This window comes from Arvicanthis niloticus, chromosome 20 (genome assembly GCF_011762505.2).
Source record: "Arvicanthis niloticus isolate mArvNil1 chromosome 20, mArvNil1.pat.X, whole genome shotgun sequence".
Taxonomy (NCBI): Eukaryota; Metazoa; Chordata; class Mammalia; order Rodentia; family Muridae; genus Arvicanthis; species Arvicanthis niloticus.
The window spans coordinates 29177197-29189896 of NC_047677.1; the positions used below are offsets into that span (position 1 = coordinate 29177197).

Consider the following 12700-nt stretch of genomic DNA (forward strand, 5'->3'; position numbering starts at 1 on the left):
GTAGCACGTTCTGTTGGTTCTTATTACTTTGTTTCCAGTTTAGAACCGTTAGGAACAGGCTGCTGGGAACTTCTTTGTGTCTTTTGATGAACATGTGAGCACATTTCCATATGTGTGGATGATTCTCCTAGAGGTAGGATAATCTAGTGGGACATGCATATATCCAGCTTCAGGTGGGTCTAGAAGGTGGTTTTCCAAAGTGGCTGTACCAATCTATGGCTTCAATAACATTTAGTGTGGAGATAGGTGTCATTTAAGCTTAATTTTCTAGGACATTTTTATATACAAATTTGTATAAATTCTCTAGAGTAAATATTTCCTACAATTTTGATATTTTTGAATAATAATAAATACGTGAATTCTCTATCTCCTTTTGAAGTATATCTTCTCCTGACTTATATTTTTAATGATTTATTTGCTTTTTTATTATTTATTTTATGTGTATGAGTGATTTGCTGGTGTACATATTACCTGGTGCCTGCAGGGGTCAGAAGAAGGTGTTGGTTCCCTTGTGTAGAGGTTGTGAGTCATTATGTAGGTGCTGGGAATTGAACTGGAGTCTTCTAGAAGAGTAGCCAGTGCTCTTAACCACTGGGCCATTTCTTCATCCCCATTTCTGACTTAATTTTAATTCATTTTTTTGTTTCAACAAAAATGTCTTAAACTCATATGTCACGTGTTACTAGGTAATAAGATTTAAAATAATAAATTATATGACTTTCATTCAAGAGCGTTAGAATGAACTGAAGACGCCAAATGTAAACAGATAGTTTGATTTATTTCACTCAAATCTATAAAGCTACTTTCTTACCTAGTATTTGTAGATTTAGTAAGGAAATCCATTAATAAGTGGCCAAGCTCATTCATAGTTTCTAGGTTTTTTTAATGACATATTCTCCAGCTGTAAATCTCTTCTAGACAGGCATATTTCTTAGCTTATACAATATAGAAGTCATTTTGACTTCCTATATTGCTTCTTACGATAAGTATAGTTACCTACAGTTTAATTCTTGTTCTGTACTCTCTGTTATTGCTTATTCTTTAATTTTTAAAATTTAAGATGTTTCGAAGTTCAGCATTTTCTGATACCCATTTTGGCAAATGAGACACAATCGGTGTTCGCCCTCTGGGGCTAGCACATAACGTAATTCCATTGACATCTCCAGGGAACTGTATTTGATCCCAGGTTCCCTTCAGTAGTGCAGCATTCCTGCTGGCTGAAGGTACTGCTGCCTTCACACGTAGCGTGGACCCCCCCAAAGAAGAGCCGGAGACTCTCGGGTCCCCATTTCTGAACTTACATCCTCATTCCGGAACGCATTTTCACTTACAGTTTCACTCTGACCTTCCATTTGATAACACCACAAAGTGCACTTCACTTTTTTTCTTACAAACACATTCTCTCCACTGTGTTCCCATCCTAGTGAATGCATTTCCATGTTTATAATCACGGACGCCATTTTCTAGACACCGCTACATACCTTCTATCCCCAAAGCCTTAGCGCTTTCCCCTGGTTAAGTGTTGCTTGGCTCCTCCCTGCTTCAGCCTGGTGATCCTGTCCAGTGGGAGGCACCCATTGTTTCTCAAAGCAACAGAATTTTTGTCTGGCCTCCCCAGGGGCAGTGTCATTGCTTGAGTCTATTCAAATGATTATTATCAAAGGAAAACACTCAAGGGTTCTTGTCACTTTCAGGGTTCCTTGGCCTTGCCCGCTGCATTTGTCACTTTCCTGCTCTGGTCACCCCGAGTAGCCTGCGTGCTTCTCCTCTTTCTGCGCTTCAGGCTGTTGTGCATGACGTTTTCCCTTGCGTATTGTTTTGTTCTGCATGGTTCAGAGAACAGCTTCTTTTCACTGGTTTAAGATTCACTTTGTTACGAACGCCACCCCTGTATTTGTGACAGCTCAGATGAACCCTGAGGACGCTGTGCTAGACAAGGATCACAGAAAGAAAAAGACAAAATACACGATGATTTCCTTTCTGTACGTATTTGAAAGGGAGTCTACATTTTAGAAGAGTGTTTTATGGTGGTTGCTAGGGGTAGGGCATGGAGAAAATGAGACTCAGTTAAGGGATTCAAAATAAGATTTGTAAGTTCTGGATATCTAATTATAGTAGTATGTTAAGGATAGCTGATAGTACTGTTTTATTTATTTAAAATTAACTAAAAGGCTAGACCTTAAGTATTCCTACAACATACACATGTATGGCAATTAGGTATGTTGAAAGTCATTCTAATCAATTTAATTGCAGAAATCATTATTCGATGTGTGTGTGTGTGTGTATCATCTAATAGACCTTGAATATATGCTAATTTATCAATTATGCCTCCAAAATTTCTCTCCAATATTTACTTTAAACTTCTTCTTTTTTTTTCTTTCTGAGACAGGGTTTCTCTGTGTAGCCCTGGCTGTCCTGGAACTCACTCTGTAGACCAGGCTGGCCTCGAACTCAGAGATCCGCCTGCCTCTGCCTCCCAAGTGCTGGGATTAAAGGCGTGCGCCACCACTGCCTGGCTACTTTAACCTTCTTAAGCTGAGGATTTTCCTCTGTGCTATAACTTTTAGTTCCTATATAATTAAAAAATTTTAATATGTATATGTGTGTGTGTACAGTGTGTGTGTCTGTGTGTGTGTGTGCTGGCCCACCTATATGTATATCTATCATCTGTATGCAGTAATCACAGAGGCCAGAAGAGGGTATCTGATCCCCCTGGAACAGGAATTATAGCTTGTGAGCCATCATGGTGGTGCTGAGAACTGAACCCAGGTCTTCTGCAAGAGGAACAAATATTCCTAGGAGCTGAGCTACCTCTCCAGCTCTCAGTTTCTATAAAGTTCTTTTGTTTGTCTACACTTTGGTCTGAGAACCTTTTCTTCACATTCCCAGTACTTAGTCAACATAATGTTTGATGTGCAATACAGACTCAGCAATTGTTGGACAAATGGGTGAATTAGCCGATAGCTTAGAGCTTCCTGTTTTTGTATTATGTGCTCTTTAAATTCTCCACATATACTTCATTTTTCTCACCAAGGTTGTAATTCATATGTTGCTTTCTCTACCCACTTCTGTAGATGTGTAAGTTCTTCTCATACTTTTAAAATCCCATCTGGGAGTATTTTTTTTTAATCAACTGGGAGCATTTGATGTCTTCTTAGCTTGGAAACCTTGTGTGTGTGTTTTTCTTCTGACACACTTTAAAAAATATATGAAATAAGTGTCAGTCCCTGAAGATCTGAATTCTGTATTCCTCTCTATCTAGGGACATCCCCAATTGACCTTGACATTGAATAAATATTTTGACCTGGTTTGGAATTAGGATAAATAGAAAACCTATGAACCCAATAGTATTATTGGTTAAAGTAATTACAAGTACCCATAGTAACCTTTAATTTAGAAGAATGATCACCATTTATCCCAAAGAACGTTTGGCACATTAAGTATATAATGTGAATATCATTTGTGAGCAATGATTTTCTCTTCTCAAGTGTTCTTCTCTGAGCTCCCTACCCTGCCCCCTTTCTTTACACAGCCATAATGTATTAATTTTGCTATGCTTACCGATCCTGTCCTTGCTTGCAGGTTTCAGAGGCTTGATATTTGGGGTACTGGTACTCATTAAGGATTCTGTCATTGCCTTAGGTAGGGATGACAAAGCATATGTTCAAAATCCAAAACACGTCTGTACTTTTCAAAAATCCCAAAGTCCTTACAGCATCAAAGGGCTTATTCTAAGATATTCCTAACCACCACCAAAGCAAAGGAAACGATATTTTTAAACTTTAACCTTCTTTGTTATAACTTAGGTACACTGTTTCCCACCAAAATCCTGGCAATGTCATTCTAAATAAAGAACCATGCACAGGCTGCTTCAGAGGAACTTACATAATATGTGTTCTGATTACACTGTCTTACAGAGGGAGTCTTCCCTGACCCTTCCTGAACGTTAGTGCTGTTTGTATTCCTCACCAGGGGCTGTGCATCCCTTATATTCATTATGGTTTTTTTTTTTTTTTTTTACACGATTTACATCTTTACGTGTTCTGCAATGTGATTTATATTGGTAAGTGCTGTTGTAAACCAGGGGTATGAAAATCTCCAAGAGCATCACAGGAGGAAAACCTGCATAGCATTTTTTGATAAAGTGTAAGGGACGATCCACTACTTTTACTAAGATTATTTACTGCTTTCCATATACATCCCAGTTCTTACACCCAAGTGGCTTCTAAGATCAGATGAGCCTGGCGTGCTCAGAGTGTATGGCCACAGGCTCTCTTCCATCTCTGCTGTTCTTGTACTGTCTTGTAAGAGCGTCCGCAGAGTATCTTTATCTCTGTTTCCACAATGGAAAAGCAGATATCTAAAGAATGGGTGACTTACCCATCTTGTAGTCCTGATGTCAGAGCCCAAACTAGAACCCAGAGAAGGTATGGGGAGCGGGGGAGGGGGAGAATCATAGAGGGCCAAGAAAATCACACATTGTCTTTTCTTGGTTTATTCAGTTGACAGCTGCTTTAACTGTCCTGCCTATGCTTTGGAAAGAAGTTCATCTCCAAAGACTGCATGAAGTAGTAGAGAGCGTTTGTTTTCAGAAGCCAGGGAACTAAAAATACAATAGCATAAGCCATTTATTAACCCTAGCAGCATAGTCCCAGGCAAGGAGAGTATTGTGAAACACACACACACACACACACACACACACACACACAAAAACAACTCAGTGTTTGTAACAGGTTTAGACCTAAGTTTAGATCTTTGTTCTTTCACCAATCTCTTTCCCTTGTGCTAAGTATCTACTCGTTTAACACAGGGCTAGTAATGACAAACTTCACCCAAAAGGGTGATGCTCACTAAGCGGCCAAGTAGAAGTACTTTATAGGTTGTGGGACATATAAATACAGACTCTATTCTTGTGTAACAAAGAAAACCCTTCTGGAACAGAAAAGGATGTAACATTAACCGGCTATAAAAAACAAAATGTATCCATTTTGGTCTGAGCCTTCCCTAAAGATGCTTAGTGTCTTGGAACTTCCACTTTCTCATTTTGAAAAATGAGATAATCTCATTTATCAAATGTTCACAAATTTTGTGGAAGGTACACATATGACATGCATGAACTAGGATAAATGTTCATGTCCCTTGGTAGCTTTTTCTAAGAATATTTGTGAGAGTAATAATGTGGTTTTTTAAAAAAAGCATGCCAGAATAGAGAATTACTTTCTTGTAGATTTCTTCATTATCTTAACATTTGTCCCAACAAAGAGATCACATTGTTATGTCACTATTTACTACTACTAATGGCCTGTGTTTAGACTCACCCGGCTTGTATAAATACCTTTATTCTGTTCTAGAATTCAGTCTAGAGAATGGCATTGCATGTAATTGTCACGTGTCCCCATTCTGCTCTAGTCTATGACAATTTATCAATATTTTTTCCTTGTTTTACAAACTTGTACCGTCTATTTGAAAACAGCCCATGTGGCATGCAGGATGCTTCCCAGGCTACTCCTATGTGTTTTGCTTTTCATTAGGTAAGGCTTATGGCTTTCTGGAGAGTACTCCAGAAGTGACACTTTTTGTGTCATAATGTATCCATGTGATATCACTGATGATGTCAGCCTTCATCACTTGGTTAAGGTAGTGCTTGACAAATGTTTTTTTGGTTTTTGGTTTCCATTGCATCCTAAGCAGTTTTAGCCAGCCATCATTTATGTGTGTGGCTCCCCTCTTCTGTCTGTGGTACTTTGCAATGAGAATTATTTCAAACGGCCATTATCCACAGATACATCCTTGCAGACTGTTCCCACTAAAGCTCTTTCCGACTCAAGCTGTTATTATATTTTACTTTTAATTTCATTCATATTTTCATCACTGGGAACTGATGTGTTTCTATGTTTGCCTAGTTTATTGCTTGTCTATAAGTTTCCTGCCCCCTAACATGAAACTTCAAAAAAATCAAAGGTCTGGTGGGATTGCTCATATCTGTACTCCTGGACTCTAACCCAATGACTAGGGTATGCTATTTGTTGGAGAAATATCAAAGAAAGAAAAACAGATGACTGGTTTGTTAGCATTTATGAAATAGAAAAAGGTAATTGAATGGTGAAAAGTTTTTAATGTAGTGTTTTTAATTCACCAGGTTTGTTTTAATGGAAAGCTAAATGCAAATAATATCCCTGGGATAGGTTAACAGAATATTGGTAATTCAAGCTTCCTGATAATGTGCTTAGTAATGTGTCAGAGTTTTTTGTGACTTATATGGGTGTGATGATTACCTTTAATTATCATCTTGACATAGTCTAGATCCCTCTGGGAAGAGAGCCTCAATGAGGGTATGTCTAGGCCAGCCTGGGAGCAAGTCTGTGGAGGTTGGCTTGATCATGTTAATTATATTGGAAAGGCCTGTCTACTTGTGAGTGGCACCATTCCCCTGAGAAATGACTTCTACCTCTCAGAGAGTGGGGGAAGTGAGCCCAATGCTAGCATGTATGCGTTAGCTCAGCACTGTCTGCTTTGAACCATGGTGTCATGTGAGCATCTGTTTCATGTTTCTGTTGCCTTGACTTCCCTGTAATGATGGACACTCACCTAAAAATTTGAGCCCAATGAACCACAATTCTGAACATTTGCTTTTGTGAAGAGTATTTTATTTCAGCAACAGGAATCAAAACTAAGATAATGCATATACAGCTGACCAGGGATACCTCTCTACCACTGTGGCCTTTACCTATGAACTGCCTCCCGTTCCCTATTGTAGAACTTCAGAATCTGAAGGACTGCAGAGATCCCTGATACTCTTGATTAACTCTGACAGATTACTGCCTATTGTCTTTAGATTCATCCTATCTCACTTGCCCCAAGGAAGCATCTATGTAATATGTCTTTCTTCTATAACCAGTAGTAAGTTTTTTTTTTTTAAATATATCTTTTCAGGACCTAAAATCTCCAAGCCAGAGGGATGAAATCGCAGGGGCCCGGGCCACCTTGAAGGAGAACTCCCCCCTCCTGCATTCAATTTGTTCAGCATGTTTGGAACATTCCGATGTCGCTTCGCTCAAAGCCAGTAAGGACACCGTCTGTGAAGAGATCCAGAATGCTCTTGATGTAATTTCAAATGCTTCCCAGGGCATCCAGAACGTGCCAGCACCTCCTGAACCTCAGGCAGCGACACTGGGAAGTGCTCTCGATGAGCTAGAGGTGAGGAGAGAGAGAGAGAGAGAGAGAGAGAGAGAGAGAGAGAGAGAGAGAGAGAGCGCCAACAATGTGACCGAATGTCTCAGTACAAGTAAGCAGACTCAGATTTTCAGTTCCTATGGTGAAGTCTGGAGAACTTTTATTTTTATCGCTAATCAATCTCAGTGACCTTCCTGGGTCTTCCAATGAATTGATTACTAGCAAGATTTCCTATCAGCATGCTCAGCACTCCTCTGCTTAAGAAGCCTTTACATTGGAATTGCTTGGGATTCTAGTCAAGACTTTATTTTACACAGACCAGCTTCTAAAGTGTAGGATCTATTTACTATGCAATATTTATTATCGGCACCATTCTATGTGCTTGGGAATACATCTGGTCAGTGCCTTTGTCAAGGGTTTATATCTTAGCAGGAGCACGTAGGCAAAAAGCATGCTAACCATTATAAATAACCAACTAGCACAGCGTGTTATAAAGGGGTGAGGCATCCTCAAAGATTCAAGGAGTTTAAGTCAGGATCAGATGGAGATCTAGAGCATAGGCTCAAGGCTACTTACCCTGTGTTTGTGACAGCATAGAAGCCAGGAACCTGGTGGAGTCATCAAGGGGGGGAAGTTCACAGCTCAGGTAAAGAGCCAATGGGATCCAGCTAAAACAGGCTGTGCCAGCTCTTCCTCTGAACAACTGGGACGCTTCACAAGGCTTTTCTAAAAAACACACTGAGGCTTATGTCTTAAAGGAATGATGTTAGCACCACAGGAGCACAGGCTAAATGCCGATAAGGTGAGAAGCTGGGAACCAGGCGGGAGAGGCTATGGTCAGAACCCAAAGTCACCAATTACCTTATGTGCATCACCCCACTCTGTCTCACATGGTCATGCCAGCAGCAGCAAGGCTCAGTTGTGTACGTAGGAGTCAACTAGCTAATGATAGAATGGATGTATTGGGCATGAGCAAAGAGGAGGAGTCACAGCGGATGCTGCATGCTGAATCCTCTAGCAACACAGAGTGGAGTTTATGGTCTCCGATGCTATTAGGAACTAATGTCCGGGAGGCAAAAAGACAGGATGAAGTTCTGCCTGGAAGACAGACCTACAAAGCTTGGGCCAACCAACAGCTGGTACTTAGAGAACATTCGGTTTGTAGTGTGCTTCCCTACGTTGAAATACACAGGCCTTTACATCTCTCACTTGCTGAATATATATCATCTTCCCAGTGAAGATCATAAACTCTGGGGTCAGGACAATAGATCTGTGTATCAGATTGTCCACAATTTTGATAGTGACTCCTACATGGAAGCAGGAGGTAGCTATCAGATATCATGAATAGCATAGATGCTTAATTTTAAAGTTTTAATCGAATAACTAGATAGAAGAGGTTTTCATTAACCATAGGAAGGCTATAGGCAAAGCTATCAGAAGAAGATCAGAAACTCAATTTTGAACAAGTTGAGGTGTTTATCAGGCCTTCAAGTTTCCAACAGGAAGCTCCTTAGTGAGAGGTAACATAGTATAACCATAGTATAGTGTTTCATTCCTGGATTTATATGTCAGCTGTGGCATTTGCTACATTTGAAACCTTGGCAACAATACCTATGAACCTATCAGGTTTGAATGTTTAGAGCAATGCATGGTAAATATTCAGTCTTAGCATCATTACAGAGACTACTTGGAAGCAGATTTTTTTTCCATAATGAAAATAATATCTATAATTAAAGTCACTAAAGTTTTACTGATAACCAAAAAAAACCCCACCCAACTCCACAACTTATATAACACCCACACTGTTTTTGTTATCAAGCTCATAATTGCTTTCCCTTTAATTAAATGTCTTTAATCAGACTCTTCATTTCTAATCCAATATTATCAGCTGCCAGATTATTATATGAATTTCATGTGAAATTGCATAAAATACTCAGTCATGTGAGGAGTTTAGGGACTCATTGTCTGATAAGGTTAAAAAAAAGAGACTCTAATGGAAACTAATGATCCCTGTCACCCAGTGTTCCTTCCCTATGATAAACTCGAGATAGTCCTGTGTATTATATACATATCTTGATGTCTTATCTTTATAAAACTGAAGATCTCGTTTTTTAAGACCAGTCATAGATATGAGAAGAAAGCAGCTAGATACCAGTAAAGTGTTAGATCCTAAATCAATAAAATATAAAACCTGAAGACAAAAATAAATGGGAAACTTAATCATAGCTTGAAATAATTCATCATAGCCGATCAGTTATTTTCTACCAGGTAGGGGAAACCTTTCAACCTCCAGTAAATCACATGAATGTTCATTCACTGGAGGAGGGAATCATGGGAAACTCCAGTCTTGTGGATTCTGTTTTCATCCCTTCCAAACACCATCCTTTCCAAATTCTATCTATCTGCCTTCTTCTGGCACCTTGTCACTCTGGTCACTTACTGTTCTTGATGCTACTACTGGTCCCCCGAAAGCAGTCTGTAAGTCACACACCTGCTCTCAAAGGCATTTTCTCTTAATAACCATAAGCTGTGACCTGCAGAATCACCACTGTGATCCAGCTTTGTGATCTCTTTGATTCCTGTTCTGGTCTGCCTGCTCCCGCCTTCACCCCCTTGGAGGTCAGGCTGCTTCAACTAATGGACTTTGGCACTGATTAGGGGAACTTTAGTTGGAGGCCTTCAGCCTGGACTTGGGTGTTTTAAGGTTTCACAGGTTTCCTTCAATGTCCCCCATCCCCCGTACTTGGGTTTATAATGACCTAGACCATGTGTGATTCTTCTTCTTAGGAGGGCTACTTTCTTGGCTTCCTTCAAAAATAAAAGATAATGGGGGGAAAAAAAAAAGAACTGTAGAACAAGGTCTTGGTTTCTGTTGCAACATAGTAGCTTAACCTGTCTGCTTTGATGTGCAGCTTTGTAGAGGTCAGCTCTGCAGATGGCAAGCTTACCCACTGTGGGAAGTCAGGGCATTTGCAGAAAAAAAAACAGTAACTTGGTATTAATATGCATGTCCTAGGCCAGCTGTGCAGGGGATTGGTTTAACATGCTACAGCAGTAGGCATAGAAGATCACTTATACAGAGGACTTGAATGTCTTGTAGTTAGACAGGGGCTTTTAGAGAGATAGCAACAATTGAATGTTTTTAAAAACCATTTGTTGTAGACAATGAAAAGGTAGTCTGCCCTCTTCATGTCTGCTTTCCTTCCAGATAGCTGCATCCAAAAGAAAGCAGTTATAGTCTACTCCCTGTTGAAATAAAAATGAAGGGAAGCTACTTATGTTTGCTCTTAAATACATACAAAATTAACATAAAGGACCTTCTATGAAAATGATTAAGAATCTGTAGACATTATTTGGCAGATATTATTGTATATAAAAATCATCCTTCAGGTTAATTTTTAAAAAAAATTTTTTTCTCCAAATAAACCCAATTTTTAAAAATAATAAAATAAAATATAAAATAGTTCTGGTTGACTAAACTGTTTTCAAGATTACTTTTATGTATTTTTGCTTTAAATATGTATTTTATTTAGTTCTCTGTATATGTGAGGGGGCATACATGTGTGGATGTGTGAATAGAGGCCAGAAGAGAGCATCAGGCAAAGATGCTATCATTCTTCACCTATTCCTTTGAGGTAGAAGCTGTCTCCAAACCTGGAACTCTTATTTTCACGGCTAGACTTGAAATCAGTAACCCTCATTGATTTTCTTATCTCTGTTCCCATTGGGGCTGGAGATACTGGTGTGTGTTAGATGCCTGGCTTGTTAAGTAGGTGCTAAGATTTGAACTCTGGTCCTCTGTGTAAGTACACAGCCATGCCATTTCTCTAGCGCCCCCCCCCCCCCGGCTAAACATCTTACATAAATTATTCACTTGGTTATTACATTGTCACCATTGAAAATTTAATTTTTTCTTTACTGAAAAAAAAATTGCAACCTAAGTTGTATCTATTGCAAATCAGGAAGGTAGTGGATGCAAGGAGGCAGGGTATGTGTCTAATCTCTCTGATTCCAGAAGGATTTGTGACTGTATGCATCTTGAGTTTTCCTAGCTAGAACTTAATGCACTCGATTAAAATTTGGTATAATGTATGATAAGGTTCTTAGTTTGAATGAATGAATCATCAGAGAAGTTATAAATGTAACCAAGTCTTTCTGGTGGATTAAACGCTGCCCATGGATCATTAAGTAAAAACGGTCTGTATTTGGAAAGTGCTTTTTGTGATGGGATGGAAGTTTCCAGAGGCCTGGGCAGGTGGAATTGTAAAGTACATTTTCCAAAGTGTTAAACTGATTTTGTTTCCAGAGATGTTTCCACAAATGGCTTCATTTATCCCCAAAGTTTTCCAAGTCGATCCTCCACTGGAACACCTTTGGTCTCTCAGGTTAGTTGGAGGCTAGTGTGATAGGCAAGCCATAGCAAAGGTTGGAGAGGACGGAGCATAGAGAAGGGCCTTTCCAAGAATGGAAGACCTCTTTTGTTTTATTGGATATTTTATTTATTTACATTTCAAATGTTATCCCCTTTCCCAGTTTCCTCTCCACAAACCCTCCTTCCCCTCCCCCTGCTTCTATGAGGGTGCTCCCCCACTCACCCACTCTCACTTCACCACCCTGGCATTTCCCTACACTGGGTCATTGATCCTCCACAGGACCAAGGGCCTCTCTTCCCATTGATGCCCGACAAAGCCATCCTCTGCTACATAAGCAGCTGTAGCCATGGGTCCCTCCATGTGTATTCTATGGTTCTTTGGTTAGTGGTTTAGTCCCTGGGAGCTCTAGGAGGGAGGGGAGTCTGGTTGGTTGATATTGTTGTTCTTCCTATGGGGTTGCAAACCTCTTCAGCTCCTTCAGTCCTGAACAAGCAGGCAGAAGACCTAAAATACTTTCCCAAGATCCTAATACTGTCCTAACAACTTCTGAATTTTAGCTGCAGTCAAAGACAGGGATTAAGAACAAAATGCCTGGAAAAAAAAAGTACATCCAAGTTACCAATAATTGCCAAAGCTGCCTGAACTAGATAAAACAGAATTTACCGAACATTTAACCTTTTAACAATAATTTTGTGAGTTAAATGGTTGTACTTTATATTATTTACAGGGAGCTATATTGGTAGAGGATCTGAAATAACCTTTGCTCTATTTTGCTCTTACAAATATACTACTATGAAATAAATGGATGTAGTAAATACTCTGCCGGGAGCCAGACTCATTAAATGTTTATAGTGTGAAAATGTATCAGAACACTTCCCCAACAGCTACCAAGCTAAAACTTCTGCTAAATCTTTTATTCTTGGCCATGGCTGGTCGTGGGTCTGAAACTTGAGATTAATCGGTGGGGAAAAAAGAATGGAAATTGAATGAGAACACTGTACATTGTAAATTGATTGACTTATTGGAAAGGCGAGTGTAAATTATGGAGCGTTGCTTCTGCATTTGTGACTGAATGAAAGTCAAGAAGTGTCACATTGTAGATGAACAGAATCTTGAAAACGTCATTAAGGAGGAAACTTTGCCAGTAAAATTGT

The 12700-nt window shown here is 39.5% G+C and overlaps 1 protein-coding gene across 3 annotated transcripts in view; it reads left to right on the forward strand.

Moving 5' to 3' along the window:
* Window positions 1–12700, forward strand: part of Ctnna3 (catenin alpha 3) — a 1449584-nt gene that overhangs the window by 305197 nt on the left and 1131687 nt on the right. For 2 of the 3 annotated variants that reach the window (XM_034524718.2, XM_076917155.1), the window contains exon 6: window positions 6934–7197. In XM_034524718.2, the coding sequence (XP_034380609.1) occupies window positions 6934–7197 (264 nt within the window). Of the gene's footprint in view, window positions 1–6933; window positions 7198–7809; window positions 7976–12700 lie in introns of those variants that run through there. The other variant, XM_034524719.2, reaches the window with a different exon arrangement.